The sequence below is a fragment of the Cebus imitator genome, unplaced genomic scaffold, assembly GCF_001604975.1.
Source record: "Cebus imitator isolate Cc_AM_T3 unplaced genomic scaffold, Cebus_imitator-1.0 Scaffold306, whole genome shotgun sequence".
In the NCBI taxonomy this organism is placed as follows: domain Eukaryota; kingdom Metazoa; phylum Chordata; class Mammalia; order Primates; family Cebidae; genus Cebus; species Cebus imitator.
This window is the reverse complement of record NW_016107621.1, coordinates 2,368,871-2,394,172: the sequence shown is the minus strand read 5'-3', so window position 1 is coordinate 2,394,172 and position 25,302 is coordinate 2,368,871. Positions and strand designations below refer to the sequence as shown.

The 25,302-nt window shown below is 52.1% G+C and overlaps 2 protein-coding genes across 9 annotated transcripts in view; both read left to right on the top strand.

Annotated features, from left to right (window-relative positions):
- The window catches only part of FBL (fibrillarin), a 12,500-nt gene extending 5,519 nt beyond the window's left edge, over positions 1-6,981 (top strand). For 2 of the 3 annotated variants that reach the window (XM_017503019.2, XM_017503018.2), the window contains exons 2-9: positions 303-497; positions 600-701; positions 787-881; positions 1,880-2,050; positions 3,583-3,715; positions 4,764-4,876; positions 6,629-6,774; positions 6,875-6,981. In XM_017503019.2, the coding sequence (XP_017358508.1) occupies positions 303-497; positions 600-701; positions 787-881; positions 1,880-2,050; positions 3,583-3,715; positions 4,764-4,876; positions 6,629-6,774; positions 6,875-6,899 (980 nt within the window). In that variant the 3' untranslated portion in view covers positions 6,900-6,981. The remainder of the gene's footprint in view (positions 1-302; positions 498-599; positions 702-786; positions 882-1,879; positions 2,051-3,582; positions 3,716-4,763; positions 4,877-6,628; positions 6,775-6,874) is intronic. The other variant, XM_017503020.2, reaches the window with a different exon arrangement.
- A 234-nt stretch (positions 6,982-7,215) lies between these two features.
- DYRK1B (dual specificity tyrosine phosphorylation regulated kinase 1B) lies at positions 7,216-15,998 on the top strand. Of its 6 annotated transcripts, none has more exons than XM_017503016.2 (12): positions 7,216-7,421; positions 9,521-9,684; positions 10,674-10,793; positions 10,886-11,074; positions 11,422-11,569; positions 12,788-13,074; positions 13,708-13,854; positions 13,939-14,079; positions 14,382-14,417; positions 14,502-14,697; positions 15,071-15,177; positions 15,264-15,998. In XM_017503016.2, exons 2-12 carry the CDS (start codon positions 9,622-9,624, stop codon positions 15,633-15,635), a joined length of 1,806 nt encoding a protein of 601 aa, XP_017358505.1. In that variant the 5' UTR covers positions 7,216-7,421; positions 9,521-9,621; the 3' UTR covers positions 15,636-15,998. The 6 variants fall into 6 exon arrangements, with proteins under 6 accessions (XP_017358505.1, XP_017358506.1, XP_017358504.1 ...); XM_037729478.1 differs by lacking the exon at positions 7,216-7,421 and adding an exon at positions 7,475-8,196; XM_017503017.2 differs by lacking the exon at positions 14,382-14,417.
- Positions 15,999-25,302: the final 9,304 nt, after the last annotated feature.

Below are 25,302 nucleotides of genomic sequence, written 5' to 3'. Positions count from 1 at the left end.
AAAAAAAGCACTAAGGAAAAAAAAATTATTATGATTTTAACATTTATTGGTCTGTTGTATATAACAGAAGATCATATTCATGATCTTGATTGTGAGTGTCTTCTCTTTTATTTGTCCATTCTGTTGATGGACATTTGTGTGAGTCCTGCTATTCTTTTGCCGTAGGCATTCCTGGAAGTGTGTCCTGGTGCACACGGGCACATGTTTTTAGGTTTCTCTCCTGAGTGGTATTGCTGGGTACAAGGTTGTTTAACTTTTTAAGCTTCATTGCGCTGATTCCTGTTTTTGTTTTTCCACCACAGGTTTCAGTCCCCGTGGGGGTGGCTTTGGCGGCCGAGGGGGCTTTGGTGACCGTGGCGGTCGTGGAGGCCGAGGGGGCTATGGCGGGGGCCGAGGTCGAGGCGGAGGCTTTAGGGGTCGTGGACGAGGAGGAGGCGGCGGCGGTGGAGGTGGCGGTGGCGGCGGCGGCGGTGGCGGCGGAGGAAGAGGAAGAGGTGGTGAGTAAGGTTGGCGAGGGGTTATGGAGGAGGCCTTGGGGCCGGGGGTGGGGAGGGCGGAGATGCAGGATCTTCCTCTCCTGTTGTACCCCTCCTTTATAGGTGGAGGCTACCATTCTGGTGGCAACCGGGGTCGTGGTCGGGGAGGAAAAAAAGGAAACCAGTCAGGGAAGAACGTGATGGTAGAGCCTCATCGGCATGAGGGTGAGTGAGGAAGGCCAGAGCTGGCTGAGCTTCGGGGCAGGAAGGGGCCGGGGGTCCTCAGGCCTGCTCTGATCCCCTCACCCAGGTGTCTTCATTTGTCGAGGAAAGGAAGATGCACTGGTCACCAAGAACCTGGTCCCTGGGGAATCAGTTTATGGAGAGAAGAGAGTCTCGATTCCGGTGAGACCTGGGCCCCTGTCCAAGCCCCCAGGGGCACAGCTGAGCCTGTAGCCAGTAGTCTGGTGTCTGCCCTCACCCTGTGTCCTGCACATGACAGCTGGAGGATCGTCATAATATGTAAACCACACTGTCTGGTCCCTTCCTCACCCGCCTCCTGTGACTCCCCACTGCCTTCAGGTTCGAGTCCTGACTCTTCACTGTGGCCTCCAAGGCCCTGCACATTCTAGTTCCCCCTCCCTGCTCCCTGGCCCTGTCTCCTTCTGTCCCCCCTGGCCAAGTGCCCTCCAGGTCTCTGGGAGGCTGCTTTCTTATCTGCTTCCCAGGCTGCCTCACACCACCCTGTGTGTCAAGGCAGCCTGCACCATGCTTCCCTGTCCTGTTATCCCATGTCATTTTCTTTGAGGCCAGGGGCTGCCTGGGCCTTTCCTAATCGCTTTACCTCTCCTGGGAATGTCCTTCCTCAGATAACTTGAATGGCCCTTTGCCTCCTTTGGTGGTCTGATTCGGAATCTGCCTTTCACTCCCTCCCTGGTCTCCTTTCTCACTTTCACCTGCTCCTTGCCCTGCTTCCCAAACTTCGTATCTTCTTTCCTGGCTTCGTCTTCTCTCCTTGACACCTGTCACCATCTCATATGCCGTGTTATATTTAGTTAGTTTGGTGACTGCTTACGCCTTCTGAGCAGGCATCCCCTTGTCTTGCATCCCCAGGGCCTAGAGCAGGGTCTGGCCCACAGTGGGTGCTGGCACAGTGCGTGTTTGTTGAGTGAGTGCTGGTTTTACTGTTACTCTGTGTGTATTCTCTGTTACTGCCCCTTGAGTCAGTGACCTCCATGAGAGGGCAGCAACTGCATGTGTCATGGTCACTGCTCTGTACTCACGTTGGGTTCTTGTGCAGTGATAGAATGGCCCAGTTCCTTTCAAGGGCCCCGGGGTTAAGGGCAGTGAGGTCCTGCAGAAGAGTCTAGCACTGACTTTCATCCCCATCTCTCTTGGTGTAGGAAGGAGATGACAAAGTCGAGTACAGAGCCTGGAACCCCTTCCGCTCCAAGCTGGCAGCAGCAATCCTTGGTGGTGTGGACCAGATCCACATCAAACCGGGGGCCAAGGTGCTCTACCTCGGGGCTGCCTCGGGCACCACTGTCTCCCATGTCTCTGACATCGTCGGTCCGGTGAGTGGGTGGATAGAGAGTCGGGCAGGAGGCAAACAAAGGCTGCCTCCCCTCTGCCAACCTAGAATAACAGGGTTTGACTGCTCGCCTGCGCTGTGTGACTTAGGGCAAGGCCCTTTTCTCTCACAGTGCCTGCGAGTCAAAGGAGCAGCTTGAACCAGATAGTGTCATTTAACCTTGCTCCTGGGTTCTTGGCCTCAAGGGAAGAGATGTGGGTGTAGGGTAACCAACCTTAGAGAGACAGCTGGGAGTATGGATACCAGACTATTTGATTTGATGGCCCTCTTTAAAATGTTATGCCCCTAAAACCCGCTCCTCTGGTTTCTTTAGAAAGAACCAGGAGATCTCATGGTTTCTGAGCCTGCGCTTCTGTGTGGTTGTATAATAGGCTTTCCATTTAAAGGGCCCCTGGCACCTGCATGTCCCACTCTGGTACCCTTTGTTACTTTACATGTTTATAAGCTGTTGAGTGTAGTGCCTTAAAACCCTAGGCTTTGGCCGGGTGAGGTGACTCATGCCTGTAACTCCAGCACTTCGGGAGGCTGAGGTGGGTAGATCACCTGAGGTCAGGAGTTCGAGACCAGCCTGACTGATAGAGGAAAACCCCGTCTCTGCTGAAAATATAAAAATTAGCTGGGCATGGTGGCGTGTGCCTGTAATCCCAGCTACTCGAGAGGCTGAGACAGGAGAATTGCTTGAACCTGGGAGGCAAAGCTTGTAGTAAGCCAATATTGCGCCACTGCACTCCAGCCTAGGTGATAGAGCAAGACTCTGTCTCCAAAAAAAAAAACCCAAAACCTCAGGCTTTAATCAGGAAAGTTACCTAACCTATCCAAGCCTCAGTTTACCTCTCCGGAACAAAGACTTGTGAAGATTAAATGAGTTAATTTCCATAAGGAGCTTAAAGCAGTGGTTGACCCATTGTTACATCATCTCTGTGCCTTGCTTCCTGGTTTTAACCCTTTGTTGGGAGCCTAGGCTCTCAGATCAGGCAAATGGGATTGGGTACTTTTGCTACCTGATGAATAACCCTTGGCCAGTGACTTTATGACTCTGGACCTCAGTTTATTCATGTGTAAAAAGGATATGATAACAATAGTGGTAGGGTTTTGGCCGGGCGCGGTGGCTCAAGCCTGTAATCCCAGCACTTTGGGAGGCTGAGGCGGGTGGATCACGAGGTCAAGAGATTGAGACCATCCTGGTCAACACGGTGAAACCCCGTCTCTACTAAAAATACAAAAAATTAGCTGGGCATGGTGGTGCGTGCCTGTAATCCCAGCTACTCAGGAGGCTGAGGCAGGAGAATTGCCTGAACCCAGGAGGCGGAGGTTGCGGTGAGCCGAGATCGCGCCATTGCACTCCAGCCTGGGTAACGAGAGCGAAACTCCGTCCCCAAAAAAAAAAAAAAATAGTGGTAGGGTTTTGATTTTGGGGTAGGAAGAGATGCTATATATAGTCCATGGGCCTAAAGTAGGCACTCCATACATGGAAACTAGCATCATGATTGTTCTTTAATTTTTAATTCATTTTAGGATGGTCTAGTCTATGCAGTTGAGTTCTCCCACCGCTCTGGCCGTGACCTCATTAACTTGGCCAAGAAGAGGACCAACATTATTCCTGTGATTGAGGATGCTCGGCACCCGCACAAATACCGCATGCTCATCGGTGAGGGGTCTGGAGGTGGCCCCGGTGGGGTAGGACAGGCCACTGCAGGCTTCCTGGAAGAAGCCAGTAGACCCCTGATTTGGATGGAGTTGGAGTGGATGAGCAGACCTCTTGAGTTTGCAGGAATATAAAGGGGTAAGGGGAGCTAGGTGAGGCTGTGGAGGCAGCAGCTTGGCTTCAGAGTCTTGGAAGCTACCCTTGGAGGGCCAGCCTCCTTTCCTTCAGTCTCCTCCCCATCTCCTAGGTCTCTTGTACTTCTTGCCTCTTGTATTTATTACATTGCCCCTGCATAAAAGCCTCCTTTGGGGGGTCCTTATCGTTGTCTGGTGAGAGCGTAGCCCAGAAAACAGAAACTGAGCATGGCTTGACCCAGAGGGGCCCATTATGAATATTAATGACTTTGTTTTAAAAAAACATTCAAAGGTATAATGTAAAAGTTGAAAAGCCTTATGAACCACCCCCAAGAAGTAATTAATGAGAACAATTTGATGTCTGCTTTTCCCAAGTTTTAAATAATCAATTTTCATTATACCATCTTTTCATTTTTAAAAAGTCACACTACCTTAAACATTTTCATTCTGCTCATTTTTCCCTCTGTGAGATTTTCTTTTCCCCATGTTACTCGTACCATCCCCCTTGTTCTGCAACTTGTTTTCATTTCACAGCCCTGCAGACACCCTTGCCTGTAAGTGTGCATTTACTCTTACTTGTCGTTTTGATGACGTGTCTGTCTCCCCACCAGACCTGGGAGCGTCTCGAGGGCAGGGTCCAGGTCTGACTCGTCTCTATGTCCCCCACGCCCGGCCCAGGGCTGGCCACAGAGTAGGTGGCAACCATGGTTTACAAGAAAAGTGAATGAATGATGTGACTGTGGGTTTTGGATCATTTTGGGACACTGTGGAGGGAGGGGGACCAGTGGAGGTGGGGAGTGAAACTGGAGGCAGGGAGAATCTCCCAGGAACCTGCTGGCGATGGGCATAGGCCCCATGGGAGGATCCGGGATGATCTCTGTGACTCCAGCTTTTAACTGCAACCCCTTTCTCCTTAGCAATGGTGGATGTGATCTTTGCCGATGTGGCCCAGCCAGACCAGACCCGGATTGTGGCCCTGAATGCCCACACCTTCCTGCGTAATGGAGGACACTTTGTGATTTCCATTAAGGTGCGGGGTTTGGAGGAGTCTAAGATGGGGTGGCAGTGCTCTAAGAAGGTATCTTCTCTATCTATGTCTGTCAAATGGCCACCCAAGACAGAGGGGCCAAGTCTGCAAAACTATAGCTTTGGATTTAAAGAGGCAGGAGCGTGCAGTGGTTAAGTACAAATTGAGTCTGACCATCAGAGTTTATTTATTTATTTATTTTTTTTTTGAGACAGAGTTTCGCTCTTGTTACCCAGGCTGGAGTGCAATGGCGCGATCTCGGCTCACCGCAACCTCCGCCTCCTGGGTTCAGGCAATTCTCCTGCCTCAGCCTCCTGAGTAGCTGGGATTACAGGCACGCGCCACCATGCCCAGCTAATTTTTTGTAGTTTTAGTAGAGACGGGGTTTCACCATGTTGACCAGGATGGTCTTGATCTCTTGACCTTGTGATCCACCCGCCTCGGCCTCCCAAAGTGCTGGGATTACAGGCTTGAGCCACCGTGCCCGGCCTTATTTTTATTTTTTATTTTTTTTATTCATCTTGCATTGGAACCATCTGAGTTTAATTCCAGTCTGCTGTGTGACTGAACAAGTTACTTGACCTATATGCCTCAGTTTCTTCATTTGTGAAGTAGAGCTATTAGTGTAGTCTTTTTCAGGGTGGATGACAGGATCAAGTTAGTCAATATATGTGAAGTGTTTAGAAAAGATCCTGGCATAGAATAGATGATAGATAAAAGCTAGGCGCGTCTTTCTCGACATTATTATTTGGCAATAACAGAACTCTCCCATGTACCCTCCACAAGGTTCACTACTGTTAGCCTTTTGCTACATTTGTTTTTTTACTCTCAACTCCATTATTACTATTATTAAAGAAGAGGAAGTAGAAATAAACCCAACAATACTGGGTGTAAAATTTAAACACATGCTTTTAGATAAATAGCACTGTTTAAGGCTTCTTGCTTCAAATCCAAAACAAATTAAAAACTTTTTTTGTTTTGAATTCGATACAGAGTCTTGCTCTGTCATCCAGGCTGGAGTGAAGTGATGCAATCTTGGCTCACTGTAACCTCCACCTCCCAGGTTCAAGCAAGTCTAATGCCTCAGCGTCCCGAGTAGCTGGGACTACAGGCGTGTGCCACCACACCTGGCTAATTTTTGTATTTTTAGTAGAGATCGTGTTTCGCCATGCTGCTCAGACTGGTCTGGAGCTCCTGAGCTCAGGCAAGCTGCCCGCCTCAGCCTCCCAAAGTGCTAGGATTACAGACATAAGCCACTGCATCCAGTCAAAAACTTTTTAAGTTAAGTCCTTTATCACGTTTCCTAAACCCAAGGGTCTTAGCCCGTTTTGTGCAGCTATCACAGAATGCCATAGACTGGGTAATTTATCATGAATGGAAATTTATTTGGCTCCTAGTTCCGAAGGCTTTACAGTCCAAGATTGGGGGTCTGAATCTGGTGAGGGCCTTCATCCACTGGCAGAAGGGTGAGCAAGATAAGAAAGGGGGCATAATCATCTTTTTAATCAGGAACCCGTTCTTGTGATAATAGCATTAGTCTATTCAGGAAGGCAGAGCCCTCATGACCTAAATCATCTCTCAACTCTTGCATTTAAGGGGTAAGTTTCCAACAGATGAACTTTGGGGGACACATTCGAACCATAGCACCGAATTTTACTTGAATTACTAATGAAAACATCTGGTTTAAAGAGCACACAAAAGGAAGACAGTGCAAAGCCCTGTTGTAGACATCAATCAGTCCTTTCTCCTCTGCAGGCCAACTGCATTGACTCTACAGCCTCAGCGGAGGCTGTGTTTGCCTCCGAAGTGAAAAAGATGCAACAGGAGAATATGAAGCCACAGGAGCAGCTGACCCTCGAGCCATATGAAAGAGACCACGCCGTGGTCGTGGGAGTGTACAGGTGAGCAGGGGCCCAGCAGTGCACCAGGACAGACATCTCTGTCCCTTGCACCCCGAGTGATCCTGGGGACCTTTCTTCATCATCTATCTTCCTCTCACAGGCCACCCCCCAAGGTGAAGAACTGAAGTTCAGCGCTGTCTGGATTGCGAGAGATGTGTGTTGATACTGTTGCACGTGTGTTTTTCTATTAAAAGACTCATCCGTCTCTTATGTCTGCTGCTCATTCTGCTCCTTGACCTGTTGACACAGAGCGCATGCACCCCTGGTCAATTTTGCGGGGTTGGGGGTAAATTCTCACCCGGTCAGTCACAGAGCGCATGCTGCATTTCTAGCTGCCTCTTGCGCAGCCGCAGCCTGGATCTCGGTTCTTGGGTGGGATTGGTAGCTCACTGCGCATGCGTGCAGGTAAGCGGCTGTCACACGCAGGCGAAGTGTCAGTCTGGGTCACGTGAGGGGAGCGGAGAGGGCGGGATGGGGGCGGAGTCCGGGGCGTGGGGGGGCCGGTTTGTTGTGGTCGCCATTTTGCTGGTTGCATTACTGGGTAATCGGGGCCCAGGCTTGCCGCGTCCGCCGGATACCCTCAGCTAGTGAGCAGGTCTGAGCTCGGGCTCCCCGAGCAGTTTGAGTCCCCTTGCCCGCTCCCTCAGGTAATGGCGCGGGGACGGGTGGGGTGGCACGCGCTTGCTGGGAGGTGGGCAGGACGGAACCGCCCTGCCCGCGTCGCCGCGAGACTTAGCACGAGGCCGATGGAGGAAAGGAGGGGGGTGGCGGGCAGGTGCGGGCCCTGCCTGGCTATTCATAGTTGAATTCCTGGAACGGGCCAAGCCCGAGGGAGCTGTTTCAGGAGGGAGGCTGGGAGGGGGTAGTCAGGCCCCTCTCCCGCCCTTTGTTTGGGCTCGGCTCCGCGGGCCGCTTCATCGTCGCCTAGCAACATCTGCCCTAGGCTGTGATTGGCTGAGCTCTTGGCACCAGCGACCAATGGCATAGTTGTTGCCATGGCAGGTGTAGATTGCCAAGCTCAGTCGGGCCCCGCCCGCCCGGTCTCTGCTGGCCCAGGAGGGCCTCCTGGGTTGGGGGCGGGACGCCGGGGTCCCTAGGGGCTGGTGGCCACTCAGGGCGGGGCGTGGCCTGTAGGGTGAGGGTTAACTTGCCCCTCCCCCGTCCACCTGCTCTACTCTTCCCCCGCATGCCCTGGGCTGACCCTTGTCCCCTTTCCCCGCCCCCGGTGGCAGCGGCGGCTGCTGTTGTCACCCACCGGGCCGCCTGTCCCGCTTGCCCTCCCCACCGCGGGGCCGGCCGGGCCAGGGACAGGCGGCCGCCTTCTCAGCACCGCCACCGCCGCCATGCTGGCTGCTCGCCCACCCCACTGGGGGCCCCACCGCGCCCCAGCCCCCCGTGGGCCCCGCGCCAGTCCTGACCCGGGTAGGGGGTGGGGGCTGGGAGAAATGGTCCTGGTGTGGGAGGGCCCCGGAAAAGGGGTGGTTTTAGGGGGAAGCTCCAAGGGTGGAGGAGTCGTGGAGTGGCAAGGCATGGAATAGCAGAAAGGGATTTGACATGGGGGAGAGAATGACATTGCCCATGGGGAGAAGATTTTTGCTGTGACTGACACTCTGAGAGGAGAGAACCCTATGTGATATTTGGGGATTTGGCTTTGGGGCCCTCTAGGAGTGGACACAGTTATGGAATGACCCTGGCATAAAGAGGGGTGCCTGGAGAAAGGTGTCTGGTAGGAATATTAGGCAGTGTGCATGTGCGTGTTTGTGTGTGTGTTGGGGGGGGACAAGGAAGCAGTGTAGGGGAGAAAAGAATGATCACTCTAAACTGTGGGAAGAGATACTTCCCCCTTCTTCCATCAGGAGGAGTGGGCCTTGATTGGGATGGGGTCTTGGAGTAATATGGGGAAGCACCCTGTTGGGGCAGGGGGTACTGGGATATGATATCAGGAGACTACCTGGAAGGCTGGTTCCTGATATGGAGAATCTGATATAGGGAAGTGTTCTTGGCATGATATGGACAGGGTCCCCTGGGAAAGGTGTGCCCCTGTGGATGAGAATGCTGCAGAGATAGGACTGTGTTCTGTAGAGGTTCTCAGGTAACCTTGGTGTGGTTGGGAGGTCCACAAGGACGCTCCTGTGTTTTTAGGGGTCTGTAGAGGACTCTGCTGTGGTTTGGGAGGGGAAGACTCATGTGGGTTGGGAATCCTAGAGTTCTCTGGGTTGAGGGAATCTACTGAGAAGGATAGATCTTGAAGTAGTGGCCCTTGCTGTGCTACGGGCTGAGATCCTGATGTTCAGCGAAGTCTGCAGAAGGGTGGGATCTTGTGTGAGGGGCCCTGGGGAGGGCCATGACTAGTAGTGAAAAGGAATGAAGCCTGCTCCTCTCTGCATACTGTCTGTGGTTTCTTTTTTTTCTTTTTCTCCTCCAAATTATTGGGATCTTCCCGTCCTCCTTTCCCTGTGGTGGCTCATATTGACTCCTGCCTGGCCCCCAATCATTGTCTTTTATGTGTTCTCTTTGTGCTGCTTTCTTCATTTACTTGATCATTATTTGTCGAGAGACTGCTGTGCTGCCCCTCACCTGGCTGTCACTTCTCTGTCCCTTCTCTACATTGCAACCTGTTGCTCCATTGCACCCTTTTCTTCATGTCTCTGTGCCCTGCCTTTCTCATGCCCACCTCTTCCCCGCCTGGCATTATCCACATATCGCCTTGTTCCATGTTGTTTTCCCGCCTCCTGCCTGCTCTCAGGTCTCAGCGGCGGTGGCAGCCGAGGTGCAGGATGCAAGAAGGCGCCCCCCGGCCGGGCTCCCGCTCCAGGCCTCGCTCCCCTGTGGCCCTCTGAGCCCACCATGGCCGTCCCACCGGGCCATGGTCCCTTCTCTGGCTTCCCAGGGCCCCAGGAGCACACGCAGGTACGCGTTCAGCTGGCTCCTCACCTGCCTGGTGGTAGGGGGAGTCTGGGGATAGAAGGGTCTCCAGACCAGAAGGTAATGTAGTTGCCCAAGACAGTCTCCTGGGTGCATAATGGGTCCCGTGGGATTGGGAAATAACAGAGGAGTTGCAGGCAGAGTCAGGGTTTGGAGAGGCTGGGTTCAAATCCTGACCCAGTGGTTAAATTATTTAGATTCTCCATACTTGAGATTTTTATTCTGTGAAATGGGCCTAATAATGATACCTACCTCACAGGGTTGTTGTGAGGATTAAATGAGTTAATGGTATGCATGTAAAACACCTAGAACGGTGCCTGGCACATAGTAAATACCCAATAAATGCTCACTAAGAAGAGAAGCTCAGAGTGAAAGATCTGGAGTGGGTGAAGGGGGATGGGGGTTGGGTCCAAAAGGTCTTGGGGCCAACAGGTGCAGGGCAAAGCTCTCTAAGGCTAGAGGCAGTGAAGGCAGTGACATGCAGAGCTTGAAGCAGGATGGAGTGGGAGGTCCAGGGGCCAGATCCAAGAATCTTGGGGTAAAAGAACTGTGCAAAGAGTTGGTGGAGGTATGGGTTGGGGCCCAGGGGATGAGGGTGAATTGAGATGGAGGGACTTCAGAGGATACCCAGAATGGCTGGCTTCACAGTGAAGAATGGGGAGGAGCAGAGCCCAGGTCTTCCATATGATCTCTCCCACTGAGGTTCGGAAAGGAGTAAAGGTGAGGGGTGAAAGGTCATTCACACCACAGACCTCTAAGAGCATCCAGTGTGTGTCAGGCCCTGCTGCAGGCACTGGAGGCACAGTGAGAAACAGGAGAAAGTCTCAGCCCTGGGGGACTTTCTTTCCTGGAGGGGTAGAACAAATACAGACAGCAACCAAATACATGATGTGCCAGCCACCCATACAGTTCTCCCTCTTGAGGTTGAGGGTGAAGGTCCATCCTCAGTGCCCACCCCTCACCCTGCCCTGCAGGTATTGCCCGATGTGCGGCTACTGCCTCGGAGGCTGCCCCTGGCCTTCCGGGATGCAACCTCAGCCCCACTGCGTAAGCTTTCTGTGGACCTCATCAAGACCTACAAGCACATCAATGAGGTGGGCAGGGGGTGGAGGATCCTGGGCTGGGTGCCGAGGGTCTTGGCTGCCGGCATGAGTCACTCACCAGTCCCCGTCTCCTGGCTGGGCAGGTATACTATGCGAAGAAGAAGCGGCGGGCCCAGCAGGCGCCACCCCAGGATTCCAGCACCAAGAAGGAGAAGAAGGTCCTGAACCATGGTTATGATGATGACAACCATGACTACATTGTGCGCAGTGGCGAGCGCTGGCTGGAGCGCTACGAGATTGACTCACTCATTGGCAAAGGCTCCTTTGGCCAGGTGTGGGACACCCCCTCCCACCCTGATCCAGGGCCCCACTAACATCAACCACATACCCAAGGGTTCAGTGGCTTCAAGTCCCATGCTGGCCCACTCACCCTAGCCCACTTAGCTTCCCTGTGCGTCAGCTGCCTTTTCTGTAAAATAGTTCAAATAACAAGACTCAGCATAAGGTGGTTATGTTATTTCAAGTCCAGTGTTTACATCAGTGCCTGACTAATGGTGCGCACTCAACTGCAAAGCATTCATAGTGTTACCGGTGGATCTCCTTGCCTGGAGGGAGGAGAATGGTGCCTGGCTCTGTCCTGCCCCCACCCCTCCCTTTGTGACATGCCCTTCCCCAACAGGTGGTGAAAGCTTATGACCATCAGACCCAGGAACTCGTGGCTATCAAGATCATCAAGAACAAAAAGGCCTTCCTGAACCAGGCCCAGATTGAGCTGCGGCTGCTCGAGCTGATGAACCAGCATGACACGGAGATGAAGTACTACATAGGTGAGGCCTGGGACTGGCAGGGCTCTGGGCACCTGGGGTAGCGGAAGCTGGAGCTGGTAGGGATGGGTCACCCCTTGCCCCACCCTCAGGAGGAAGCTGGTGTCTTCAGAGCAGGGTTTGGTATGTGCTTCACTGACATCGGTGATTCTCCTGCTTTGATCATTTTTGTGCTATTTACTTGCTAATGATCAGAGGTTACTGAGTGCTCACCAAGGGCCAGGGTCTCTTAGAAGCACTTTATGTAAGTTAACTCACCACAGCCCATAAGGGGAAAGGCGTTATTGCCAACATCTTGAAGGTAAGAAACCCGGGCTTCCATTTTAGTTCTTAAATTAAAAAAAAAAAAAAAACAGACCGGCGGGTGCAGTGCCTCACGCCTGTAATCCCAACACTTTGGGAGGCCGAGGTGGGAGGACCATGAGGTCAAGAGACCAAGAACATCCTGACCAATGTGGTGAAATCCTGTCTCTACTAAAAATACAAAAACATTAGCTGGGCGTAGTTGTGTGCGCCTGTAGTCCCTGCTACTTGGGAGGCTGAGGCAGGGGAATTGCTTGAACCTGGGAGGTGGAAGTTGCAGTGAGCTGATATCGTGCCACTGCACTCCAGCCTGGCAAAAGAGTGGGACTCCATCTCAAAAAAAAAAAAAAAAAAAAAAAAAAAAAAAAGAAAGAAAAAAAGGAACCCAGGCATTCAGGTGATGTCACTTGCATGAGGTGGCAGTTTGTACTCGTTGAGCTATATAATTTGATGAGGCCGTGGACTCCAGAGCTGTTACTCTTAACATCTATGCAGTCTTTTCTCTTAAACTGATCCCTCCTCGTGGACATAAACATCACATAGCATAATCATAAACAGCAAGTAGATCTTAAAATTGTTTCGTTTGAAAGGAAAACATACATTCTTAAAGTAAATGGGAGAGCAATCTCCTTTGCCACAAAAATGAATACAACTGAGATGAAAGCAGTGTTAGGAAATTAAACGAGGAAGTGTAGTGAAACTCTTTGGTAATTGGAGGGTTTCATAGAGACTTGGAAAGAGAATTAACTTCCTTTGTGAATCTAGTTGTTAGATAAAGAGATCCTGACTGGCAGGTGGTACCCATGGGCACAGCACAATGTGGCTAGTGCTCTAAGAACGCCATGTGACCCCAGGCCACCACCTGCCCTCTCTGAGCGGTTTCTTCTCTGTTGGCCCATTTCCTCCCCTCCCTCGCAGTGCACCTGAAGCGGCACTTCATGTTCCGGAACCACCTGTGCCTGGTGTTTGAGCTGCTGTCCTATAACCTGTACGACCTCCTGCGCAACACCCACTTCCGTGGCGTCTCGCTGAACCTGACCCGGAAGCTGGCACAGCAGCTCTGTACGGCCCTGCTCTTTCTGGCCACGCCTGAGCTCAGCATCATTCACTGCGACCTCAAGCCGGAAAACATCTTGCTCTGCAACCCCAAGCGCAGTGCCATCAAGATCGTGGACTTTGGCAGCTCCTGCCAGCTTGGCCAGAGGGTATGGGTTGGCCCTGTCCTGGGGGCAGGGCTTATGGTTTGGGTGGGACAGGGCCAATGGGGAGGCTTAGGGGTGTGGCTAGGCTGGGATGGGATTATTAGGAGCTGCTGGAAGTGACGGATAGTGCTTGGGGTGGGGGTGTGGGTATACTGCCAGCTACGATGGGAAGAGTGAAGCCTGAGGGGACAGGGCCCATTTTGAAGCTGCCAGATGTGAGCAGGGTGAAGCTGCGTTGGGTTTGAGCCAGGAGGGCTGCTTGGATAAGTTTTTGTATCCTGTGTTCTTAAAGCTGGGGATGGAGGTGGAAGGCTTCAACTTTGCAGCTCCATGTGAGCTGCTGCTGAAAGTGACCATGGTATAGGGCTTGTGGAATGTCAGCCTCTGCCTGGTGATCCAGAAGGGCCCAGGGTCAGGGTTGGGGTAGAGATCAAGGTCTGTCTAGGCCAGCAGGCTCCCCAGGCTGGTAAACAAGATTGGCTCCCAGGAAATTGGTGCTCACAATGGCAGGATTTGGAGCCTCAGTCCCCAGTTTGGCAGCAAGAGGCCTATCCTCCGTTGGGTCCTCTTAGCTTTGGAGATGTCAGTGGGACCAGTAGGGGAGGCTGGCACCCTTGACGATTGCCCTTTCCCCAGATCTACCAGTATATCCAGAGCCGCTTCTACCGCTCGCCTGAGGTGCTCCTGGGCACACCCTACGACCTGGCCATTGACATGTGGTCCCTGGGCTGCATCCTTGTGGAAATGCACACCGGAGAGCCCCTCTTCAGTGGCTCCAATGAGGTGTGCACCCAGGAAGGGGTGTGCTGGAGGTGGAGGGGGTGGAGCCCGGCCGGCCTGATGACTCTGACCGCTGCCTGCTCACAGGTGGACCAGATGAACCGCATTGTGGAAGTGCTGGGCATCCCGCCGGCCGCCATGCTGGACCAGGCGCCCAAGGCTCGCAAGTACTTTGAACGGCTGCCTGGGGGTGGCTGGACCCTACGAAGGACAAAAGAACTCAGGAAGGTGCGGCCCCTGCCCCATGCCACTTCCTCCCACCCCGCTGGCCCCTCACTCACACTTGGGGCTCTCTCCCCCTGCTCCCTCTCCCTTGTGTCTTTTCCTTCCTTCCTCTCCCCTTTGTCTGTCCTTTCCTTCCTCCCCTGCCCACCCCATCTCCCCTTTCTCCTTCCCTACCCCACAGCTCTTCTTAGCTTCTCTCTTTCCACTTTCTCTCTTGTGCCTCTGTTTCCCCGTGTGTGTCTTCCTGCCCCTCCTGCCCACTGACGGCCACTCTCTTGCCCCCCCTCCCACCCCCTCCCTGCCAGGATTACCAGGGCCCCGGGACACGGCGGCTGCAGGAGGTGCTGGGCGTGCAGACGGGCGGGCCCGGGGGCCGGCGGGCGGGGGAGCCGGGCCACAGCCCCGCCGACTACCTCCGCTTCCAGGACCTGGTGCTGCGCATGCTGGAGTATGAGCCTGCCGCCCGCATCAGCCCACTTGGGGCTCTGCAGCACGGCTTCTTCCGCCGCACGGCCGACGAGGCCACCAACACGGGCCCGGCAGGCAGCAGTGCCTCCACCTCGCCCGCGCCCCTCGATACCTGCCCCTCTTCCAGCACCGCCAGCTCCATCTCCAGCTCTGGTGGGTGCCCAGGTGCCCAAGTGGGGTACAATGGGGTAGGGGCTGCTCAGGTTTGGCCTGTCCTGAGTGACCTTGTTCCTGGGCTGTTCTGTTCACACAAGAGCTCTGAAACTGCCTGATCCTAAACTCTAAGATGACGTGTGGGATGGGAGAGCTATGACTGGCGCTGAACCAATCTGAAATTGGGCTTGGGCTTAACCTTGAAACTGGTTTTGACTCCAAATCTCAAAATTGGGCCTGGTTCTTCAAATGGGTTCTGATCTCGAAGCCTAAACGTGAGCGTGGGCCCTGAACTATACCCAGTCATCCCAAAACCCACTCAGCACCTTCCCTCACATTATGCCCCTTCCCCTCTCCTCCCTGGCACTTCCAGGAGGCTCCAGTGGCTCCTCCAGTGACAACCGGACCTACCGCTACAGCAACCGATATTGTGGGGGCCCTGGACCCCCTATCACCGACTGTGAGATGAACAGCCCCCAGGTACTGGGGCTTTGGAGGTGGGTGATGGGGTACCTGGGGCTTAAGGACCCAGGTCTCCATCACCCATGGCTCCTTTGCTTTTTTAGGTCCCACCATCCCAGCCACTGCGGCCCTGGGCAGGGGGTGATGTGCTACACAAGACACATCAAGCCCCTGCCTCTGCCTCGTCACTGCCTGGGACCGGGGCCCAGTTACCTCCCCAGCCCCGATACCTTGGCCGTCCCGCATCACCAACCTCACCACCACCCCCGGAGCTGATGGATGTGAGCCTGGTGGGCGGCCCTGCTGACTGCTCCCCACCTCACCCAGCGCCTGCCCCCCAGCACCCGGCTGCCTCAGCCCTCCGGACTCGGATGACGGGAGGTCGTCCACCCCTCCCGCCTCCTGATGACCCTGCCACTCTGGGGCCTCACCTGGGCCTCCGTGGTGTACCCCAGAGCACGGCAGCCAGCTCATGACCCTGCCCCCTCCCTGGGGCCCCTCCTGAAGCCATACCCCCCCCATCTGGGGGCCCTGGGCTCCCATCCTCATCTCTCTCCTTGACTGGAATTGCTGCTACCCAGCTGGGGTGGGTGAGGCCTGCACTGATTGGGGCCTGGGGCAGGGGGTCAAGGAGAGGGGTTTGGTCGCTCCCTCCCCACTAAGGACTGGACCCTTGGCCCCGTCTCCCCTTTTTTTTCTATTTATTGTACCAAAGACAGTGGTGGTCCGGTGGAGGGAAGACCCCCCCTCACCCCAGGACCCTAGGAGGGGGTGGGGGCAGGTAGGGGGAGATGGCCTTGCTCCTCCTCGCTGTACTCCCAGTAAAGAGCTTTCTCACATGCCTGCCTGAGCGTTTGCAGGGCCTCGGCTTCCCTCACCCGATCCTCAGAGCCATGGCGGGGAAGGGGATTTGGGGAGGGGGTGCTGGAGGAGCTCTGTGGTGTGGAGACGTCTCTTGTGGGGAAGCTGTGGCTCTTGGGGCAGGCATGGGGCTGCAGGTCTGGGGCACCAGCATCTTAGATTGTGGATAGGATCCTGGCCTACATTTGTATTTTCTGGGACAAACAGACCCTGAAAGGGTAATGGTTCAGCTCTGGCCTGTCTCTGGGAAACAGGTACCCCAATAAGCCGGGGCTTCTGCAGACTCAGCACAGAAGTGGCTTCTCATGCCAAGCAGGCGTCCTGTAGCCTCTCGGTGCACTTGGCAGGCTTTGCTGGCGCCATCTGGGGAATAGGCAGACAATAGGTACAGGCTCTGCCCCTACCCGCATATGGTCCAACCGTTTGGAGTCATCGCAAAACAAAGCGTTTTGAGATCTGAAGCAAAAAGATTTTCCCGGGGTTTCAGGTAAGTGGTCCTGTTTCCGTGGTAATTTGGAGATACACGCCTCCCAACTGGCCAATCAAGTTTAAAGGGTACCGTCTCTCGCCTCTGGGGCGCGGCGCTCTATGGGAAATGGAGTTCTACGTAGCCATCGCTTTCGGGGCTTTGCGTTGTGGGGACTACAACAACCAGAGTTCTTTTCGCTCACACACTTGGGGCGGGTTTTCAGGCGGCCAATGGGCGTTCTGAGGTAGTCGGGGCCCGGATGTTACGGTGTTTAGGAGGCGGAGGTCTTGAGGTGTGTGGAAGGTGGGCGCAGCACCGTTCCGGGAGAGCGTGCAGGTTGTCACTCAGAGTTCCGGAGCAGGCAGTAGACGCGAGGCCTGAATCGGCCCTAGCACGCGGACATCACTGGCCGCTCTGTCTGGTCCGGCTTGCGGGAGGCCCCACTCAGTGGGAGAGACAGGCAAGGATCCCGTTGCGGACCTCTGTATGTTCACTAATGGAGGTGGCTTGGAACGCGGTGGGAGCCCGAGGAGGCACTTGTAGAAGTATCATCCCCGAAGACTAGGAGCTGTCTGAGCTGAGACCTGAAGACAGAAGGGTGTTTCGGGGGTCGGGGGCGGTGTGGTGGAATGGCTTGTGCAAAAGCAGTGAGAAACAGCCTGTTGTGTGAACATAGACTGCAGGTGATCTGGTGTTGGTGTTCATGCTGAAAATTCGTATGAGATGTGGAAGTTTCTTGACCATTTAGGGAGCTTGGATTTTGTCCTGAGGGCAATGAAGAGCCATAGGAGGATTTTTAGTAGGGAAGGAGCACGGCCCGGTTCGTTGTGACATGAGAATAGATTAACGGGAAAGTGACCCGTTCAGGAACCCAGGGTGGCAGCTTTGGCAGATTCCTAGGCAAGAGATGTTGGGAATGGATCAGGGCAGAGGCCACCGTAGGGAGGGCAAGAGGAGACAGGAGAGACGGCCAGAAGATTGACAGCTGTTTGGGAGAGGGAGACACAGAGGTGGGGAAAATATGTCTCTACTGCTTAGAGCAGATGCTCAGTAACTAATGTCTTGAATGAACAATCCTAGGAGGCAGGTGCTGATGTGATTTCCCATTTGTAAATGATACCTAGGATAGAAAAGTTTAGGTAACTTGACCATTACCCATATCTAGGAAGAGGAGGGCTCAGGGGTGTGCGTGTGTGTGTGTGTCTGTGTGTGTGTACCACTGACTTACTAAGGAGACATTAGCAGGGCCAGATCACGTAAGTCTTGTGAGGAATTTGTAGGAAGGCATAGAAATGCATATGTCACATTTCTATATCCATCCCAGAATCTCTCCTCTGAGCTCCTGACCGACTGCCTGCTTGCTACCTGTTGATAATCTAGTGGTATCTTCAGGGTAATTTTGGTAGAATTGAGCTCCTGCTCCTTTTCCCAAAATTTATTCCCCCCATGTTTATCTCAATACATGTTTCCTCCATTCTCTCCAGGCCCTGACCACTTCTGTTGTCCTTGACTCCTGTCTTCCCTTATCTCCTTCCCAGACCATGATGGCAGCCTCCTCAATGATCTCCCTGCTCTTACCCATCCCCAGAGTGTTTCTCACGTGCAGGTAGAGGGATGCTGTGAGCACCTGTATCAGGTCATATTCCTCGCCTGCTCAGAACCCTTCTGAGGCTCCTCTCACTCAGGTTAAAAACCAGAGTCCTGGCCAGACACGGTGGCTCAAGCCTGTAATCCCAGCACTTTGGGAGGCCGAGGCGGGTGGATCACGAGGCCAAGAGATCAAGACCATCCTGGTCAGCATGGTGAAACCCCGTCTCTACTGAAAACTACAAAAAATTAGCTGGGCATGGTGGCACGTGCCTGTAGTCCCAGCTACTCAGGAGGCTGAGGCAGGAGAATTGCCTGAACCCAGGAGGCGGAGGTTGTGGTGAGCCGAGATCGCGCCATTGCACTCCAGCCTGGGTAAAGAGCGAAACTCCGTCTCAAAAAAAAAAAAAAGAGTCCTCTGCAAGGCTCTGCATTGTCTACCCTCATCACGCCTCTGACATCATCTCCCCTTACTCCCTGTGCTCCACCCACACTGGCCCCAGGGCCTTTGTTCTTGCTCTTCTCTTTGCCGGAGGAACTCATCTACCAAATAGCCCAGACTCGTTCCTTCCTCTTTAGGTCTCCCCTGAGATGTCGCTGCCTTCCTGAGATCTTCCCTCACCACCCTTCTAAAACTGTACCACTGATAGTCACATCTATTTTTGCTTCTTTAACTTTATCCTTAGCATTAATCATATTACTGTTTAACACTCTGGAATTTATCTGTGTTTATGATTATTGTCTGTCTCCCCTGACCGCCACCTCTAGGAGACTGTTGAGTTCGTGAGGGCAGTGGCTTTTGTCTACTTCCTCCATTATCTCCAATACATAGAAAAGTGCTTGAAACACAGGGCCCAGTAACTACTTATCAAATAAACTATTGAAGAGCACACATCTGGATCCCAGCATGCTGGGGATTCTGCTGACCCCCTTACTACAGAACTCAAAGGGGCTGCCTTAAAGTTTTCTGGGGGCTCAAGACATTCAATAAGTATTTCACCTCACCTCTCCTTTCTACTCAGCATTGGGAACATAGCAGAGAACAAAATACTTTCCCTACCCCCATAGAACCTACAGTAATGGGGATGGTAGTTCAGACCATCAAATAATCACATGTGTGAAATTACAAAGAAAGGTAGAGAGTGTTATAAGAACATTTGATAGGAAATCAGATCCGGATCCTAGGAAATGGGTTTGCAGTGATGAAGGAGCAGGCATTAACTATTCTTACCATAAGATAAGAGCTTATGTTGGTTGGAGACCTGAGGCTGATGCAGAGCAAGAGGTCAGACTTTGTGGATGCCGTAAAGGAGTTTGGGTGTTTACTGCGTATGTAGTGGGAAATTGTCAAATTTTTAAGCTGGGGATGGGAGCATGGTCAGGGGTGTGTGTGTGTGTGTGTGTGTGTATTTCCCTTTAAAATTCTTAAGACTAAAGTGTATTTTAAGACTCCTCTGGCTGCTCTGTGGGGAATTGACTCTAAGGAATTCAGGATTGAAGCAGGGAGACCAGTGTCAAGGCTGTTAGTGTGAGATTAAAATACCTGCGATGAAAGACAGCCACACGGTTTTTGCTGTTCTTCCTATCAAGAGGTGGAGTCTCCTTCCTTCCCCTTGTATCTGAGCTGGCCCTGAGATTTGTTTTGACCAACAGAATATAGTGAAAGCAGGCTGGGCTCGGTGGCTTATGCCTGTAATTCCAGCACTTTGTGAGGCTGAGGCGGGTTGAGGTCAGGAGCTCCAGGCCAGGCTGGCCAACATGAAGAAACCCTATCTCTACCAAAAATAACAACAACAACAAATTAGCCAGGTGTGGTGGTGCACGCCTGTAGTCCCAGCTACTCAGGAGGCTGAGGCAGGAGAATTGCTTGAACCTGGGAGGCGGAGCTTGCAGTGAAACAAGATCACACCATTGCACTCCAGCCTGGGCAACAGAGCGAGACTGTCTCAAAAAAAAAAAAAAAAAAGAAATACAGTGAAAGTAATGCTGTGCTAAATGGAGGCGTGGCAGATTCTGCTTCCGCTCTTGGAGCCCTGCCCTTTCTGTAGACCCACCCCAGCTCCTGGCTGTTCCAGCTTTTCACTGATGTGCCAGGCATGCGAGTGATGTCATCTTGGGATATCCTAACCCCCGTTCGAGCTGACATCACCTGGAGTAGAGATGAACTATCCCAAATCCCCTCACCCTTTGAGCCTTGTCCAAATTGCAGAATCATGAGCAAAGAAATGGTTGCTATTTTATGCCCTTGTGGCTTAGGATACTTTGTTACACAGCAATAGCTAACTGAAACAAGCTAATGTTTTTTGACATCTTACCATTTGATGTATTAGCTCATTTAATCCTCAGTAACCCTGTGTGATGCTATTACTGTTCCCATTTACAAATGAGGACATGAAGGCGCACAGAAGTTAATCAAGTACTAGCAAGGGACCTGGCACAAAGCCCTGCATATGTGGTAGCTACTATTACCAGCGTCTTGTTCATCAGCATTACAGTTTTCACAGTTGTTGAAGTGGCAATCAGATGAATGAACACATTAGTAACCCACTTCCACTACTTCTCTCTTTTTTTTTTTTTTTTTTTGGAGACAGGGTCTTGCTCAGTCGTCCTGGCTGGAGTCACTGCAGCCCTAACCTCTCAGGCTCAGGTGATCATCCTGCCTCAGTCTCCTGAGTAGCTGGGACCACAGGCATGCAGTACCACACCCAGCTAATTTTTGTATTTTTTGTAGTGATGGGGTTTCATCCTGTTTTCCAGGGTGCTGTCAATCTCCTGGGCTCAAGTGAGCCACCTACCTTGGCCTCCCAAAGTGCTGAGATTACAGGTGTGAGCCACTGCATCCACCAGCCCACTTCTTAGTGATGTGATTTTAGCCATTTTCTTGGAAGGACTAGTAGAGAGATGGAAAGGCATCGGGTCCTTGGTGATGTTGAAGTGCTAGATCAAGCCTCACTTGGAGTAAGTTACTTTCAGACTTTCTCATTACAGAATTCAATATATCTCTATCATTTAAGCCAACTATATTGTTGAATTGAGCTTTCTGTTACTTAGAACCAACAATATCCTAACTGATTCCAGGGTTTTCTTCACTTATTTGTTGACTCATCAGATGCTGGCTACTTACTACCTGCCAAGCATTTTTAGGTGCTGGTATTAACAGTAGCAGACAAGACCCCCAAAAGCCCTGTTCTCCTGGAGCCTGCATTCCAGTGGGCAAGGTGAATGCTAATATTCGTGAACAGAGCTGTGGAAGTTGAGGGCTGGAGGACTAGAGAGTGGGAAGAGGTGCTATTTTAGTTAGAGGGGCTAAAGAAGACCTGTTCGATCTTCCATGTTAAGAGGGTTCCTCTAGCTCCCGCGTGGCCACTAGGGTGGAAGCAGGACTCCAGTGAGAAGGTCACTGCGTAGTCCAGCTGAGATGGTGGCTTGGCCAGGGTGCTAGCGGGGAGGTAGGGAAATGTGGTCAGATTCTGCATATGATTTGAAGGAGAATCAGGTGTAGTGTAAGAAAGAAGAGTCAAGGAGCAGGCTGTGGCTTTTAGCCTGCACAGAGGAAGGAGAGAGTGCCATTAACTGTATGGGCAAGACTGAGAGAGTGTCGGGGGCATGTTTAGCTTCCCAGTGGACTCGCGGGACAAGCAGGAGCTTCTACCAGACTGGCATCGAAAGGTGAGATCAGGGCTGGAGATACAGATCTGGGCTGGGAGTAGTTGGCATGTGTGTGGTATTAAAGCCCAGGATGGGATCACTAAGGGAGGGTGTATTGACGGAAGTGTGGTCTGAGAATGAGAGCAGGGAGGCCCATGAGGTGGTTGCTGCAATAATCTAATGAGACGACGGTGTGCTGAACCAGGGCAGGGCCGGGAGTGAGTAGTCATTGGAGGCTGGGTGCATTTGGAAGGCAGAACTCACTGCGGATTGGTCGTGGGCAGTGATGGAAAGAACCGGACAAGGGCCTCATGAGAACAGAATAGAAGCCGAACACAGGTCAGTGGCTCAACATCCCTCCTTCTTCTGGGCGCTGTGGTCTCTGCTTCTCTTTGCATTGGCTGCTTCCTGTTCTCAGGCAGCTGGGTTGGCCCTGGGAGGCCTCACTCTATGTGACTTTCCAGCTCAGTTGCCCACAGCCCCTCAGTCTTTATTTCAAATTTCTCAAATGGGAATGGGATTTCCAGGGTCAGCTATCCAACCCTGCTCAACTCACTGTAGCTGACTGTCTGCTGGGAAGGGCTGTGGACTGGGCAGGCACCCCAAATACTCACAGTGACCATGTGTTTCTGACACTTGGTGTACAGGGGGACATGTGGGTGGGTGGGTGTGGCAGGGATGGGGATGATTTGACCCTCTTTTGGTAGATGGGTGGGACAGGCCATTTATATTGCCTCAGATGTGTCCCGGATTGGGCAGATGGGGAAGGGGATACCAGGAAGGTGGATCTGGCAGGGCTTGGACTGCAAAGGGTTAAGGGCCAGGTTGGGAGGATTCAGGCACAGCTTCTGCCTGTCCATGGGTATTCCCAGAGGAGTCAGAGAGACAGGCATTACTGCAAACTCGAGAGAGAGACAGCGATGGCTGAGACAGCCTCCACCTTGCCCTCGCAAAGTTCACAGGCCAGTGGGGAAGACAACCCCAACAGCAGATAGTGACCAGGGCTGGGATGGGGAGAAAGAGGGATTGGGGCCAGGATAGGGGAGCCACAGCGGGGGCTGTGGGAGCCCAGAGGCAGCTCCTGACCCAGTCTGCGGTGTCAGGTGGGACTTCCTGGAGTGAGGAGCGTGTAAGATGAGTGTTGAAGGATGAGCCAAAGAAAGGGCGCTTTGGAACTCCACTGGGGACCACCTCGAACTATATTACAGGCGAGACTTAAAGTTTTGTGAACTTTTAAAAATTTAGTAATTTTAGATTTACAGACAAGTTGCAAAGATGATACAGGGACTTCCTATATACCCACACCCAACTTCCCCCTAGTGGTAGCATGTTACATAATTATCGTTTATTTGTCAAAACTGAGAAATTAACATGGAGGAGTATTCTGTGAAACTCCAGACTTGAATCCTATTTCTCCTGTTTTTCCACTAATGTTCTTTTTCTGTTCCGGTATCCAATCCAGAATACCGTGTTGCATTTATTCGTCATTTCTCGGCCTCCTCCAATCTCTGACAGTTTCTCAGTGCTTCCTTGTCTTTTGTGACCTTGACAGTTTTGAGGAGTGCTGGTGAGGTGTTTTGTAGAGTAGCCCTCTGTCTGGGGTTGTCTGACATTTTGCTCATGGTTAGCCTGGGATTTTAGGCTTTGGGAAGAAGGCTCACGGAGGTGATACTGACCTTGATCACTTCATGAAGGTGGTGTCTGCAGATTTCCCAACTCTAACACTACGGTTTTCCCCTTTACTCATTTGTTAGAAGCAAGTCACTAAATCCAGCCCAAACTCAGAGGAGAACTAAGCTGTGATTCCTGGAGGAAAATAGGAAGATACTCAGAGACTGCGCAAATGTCCCATTTCTCCTGCACGTTTTACCCACGCATGTTAGCATTCATCAGTGGACCTGGCCTGTAGCAGTTATTACCGTGGTATGATGATGATTTTCTATTTCCTTCATTTCTTTACATTTCCTGTTTAGAATTCCATACGGAAGATTTGTCCCTTCTATTACATTTCCTTTACTTTATTTATGCGATCATTAGTTTAATTCCATGTGGACTCATAGATATGTATTCTGTGGGCATAACTCAATGTAATGAATTTTTTCTTTTGCTCAAGTTGTTCCAGCCTTGGCCATCAGTGTTCATCTTCCAGGTTGGCTCCTATCTTCACTGTTTTTCTTGAACACCTTCTTACTTTCTGGCACTGCAAGATATTCCAGGCTCGCGTATTTTCCCTGTACCAGCCCTGGAATTGACTGTTCCTCCAAGAGTCACTGGTTCTTTTCATTGGAGAGTGGTGTATAAAAATAAGCATGAGCTCTTACTGATACCTCAGGCTCTAGTCTAGTACCAGATGGTTTGTTCTCACCTTCCCCCCTTGCTTTCTTTATAACTCCTCCTTCTGGCAGTGGCAAGCCTGGCTCAGTGGGCTCTTTTTGGTGCTCATCTTACTGGTCATCTTGGCAAAGATCGGCCGTGGCGACCAAGCCTGCCTTCTGTGCGCACACCCTCCCCCCGGTTTCTGTGAGTCTGCTCTCCCCTGACGTTTCTTCTGTGTTTTGCTTCCTTGCTGGCTCCTCTCTTTTCACCAACCTTTTAAATGTGGTGGGGCTATGTTCTCTCTTCTCACCCTGGGGCCACCTTACCCTCTTTTATGGTCTGTTTCCTATCTCTGTGCAGATGACACACTCTGTCCCTAGCCCTGACCTCTGCTCTGAGCCCCAGACTTGGAGGATCCAGAGGCCTCATGGACAACCCCCCAACCCCAACTGGGTGATCCTTGGGCCCCTAATACTCATCATGTCCCAGATGCCAAAGCCACTCTCTCGGTCTCTGTCTCAGGGGTGGTCCCTCCAGGCTTTAGCTTCTCAGAAAGAGCCATGGGCCTCATTCTGAATGCCTCCCTCCCCATCCCTACCCCGTAGCCAGCCCATCAGCCTCCAGGGCTTGTTCTGTGGGTCTCCTGGGCGTCTCCCACACCTTCCCCCGTCTCCGGTTTTCCGCTCTGCCTTGGTTCAAAACCCCGTCCTCTCCCACCTTGTCTCTGCCTGGCCTCCTCCCTGGGCTCCTGACCTCCCATCTCACCCTTTCATCCAGTTAAACCTGTTGTGGTAAGGGGGGGGTGAAGTAAACAGGAAAAGAAATCACATTGTGTGTCAGCTTAGGATGAAAACAACTTTCAGGAATTGCTTTATTTAAAAAGTCTACAGCAGTAGGAAGAAAACTGAGGCCTATTTCCCTTTACACTATGGTAGTCACACCAGAATGAAATTTTAAGGAGCACTTAAAAGCTTCCTTTGGGGTCACGTTGATTAAGGGAATTTTCTATATTAATTTTCACAGTTATCCTTAAAAACATGACTTGTAAGGTATCTAAACAATGTCTCACAAGCATTTAGAACGACTGAATTGTATAAAAGGGTTTTGTATGTGCACGAGGAAGGTTAACTAGATTGTTACTATTGGCATTGGGAGAATTCTTCCACTCTGATATCAGTGGCTGTTGGGACAGAGTTCAGGATAAAGAGACTATTAACAGATGCGCTTTGAGACATTTTGCAGTTTTTTTTTTTTTTTTTTTG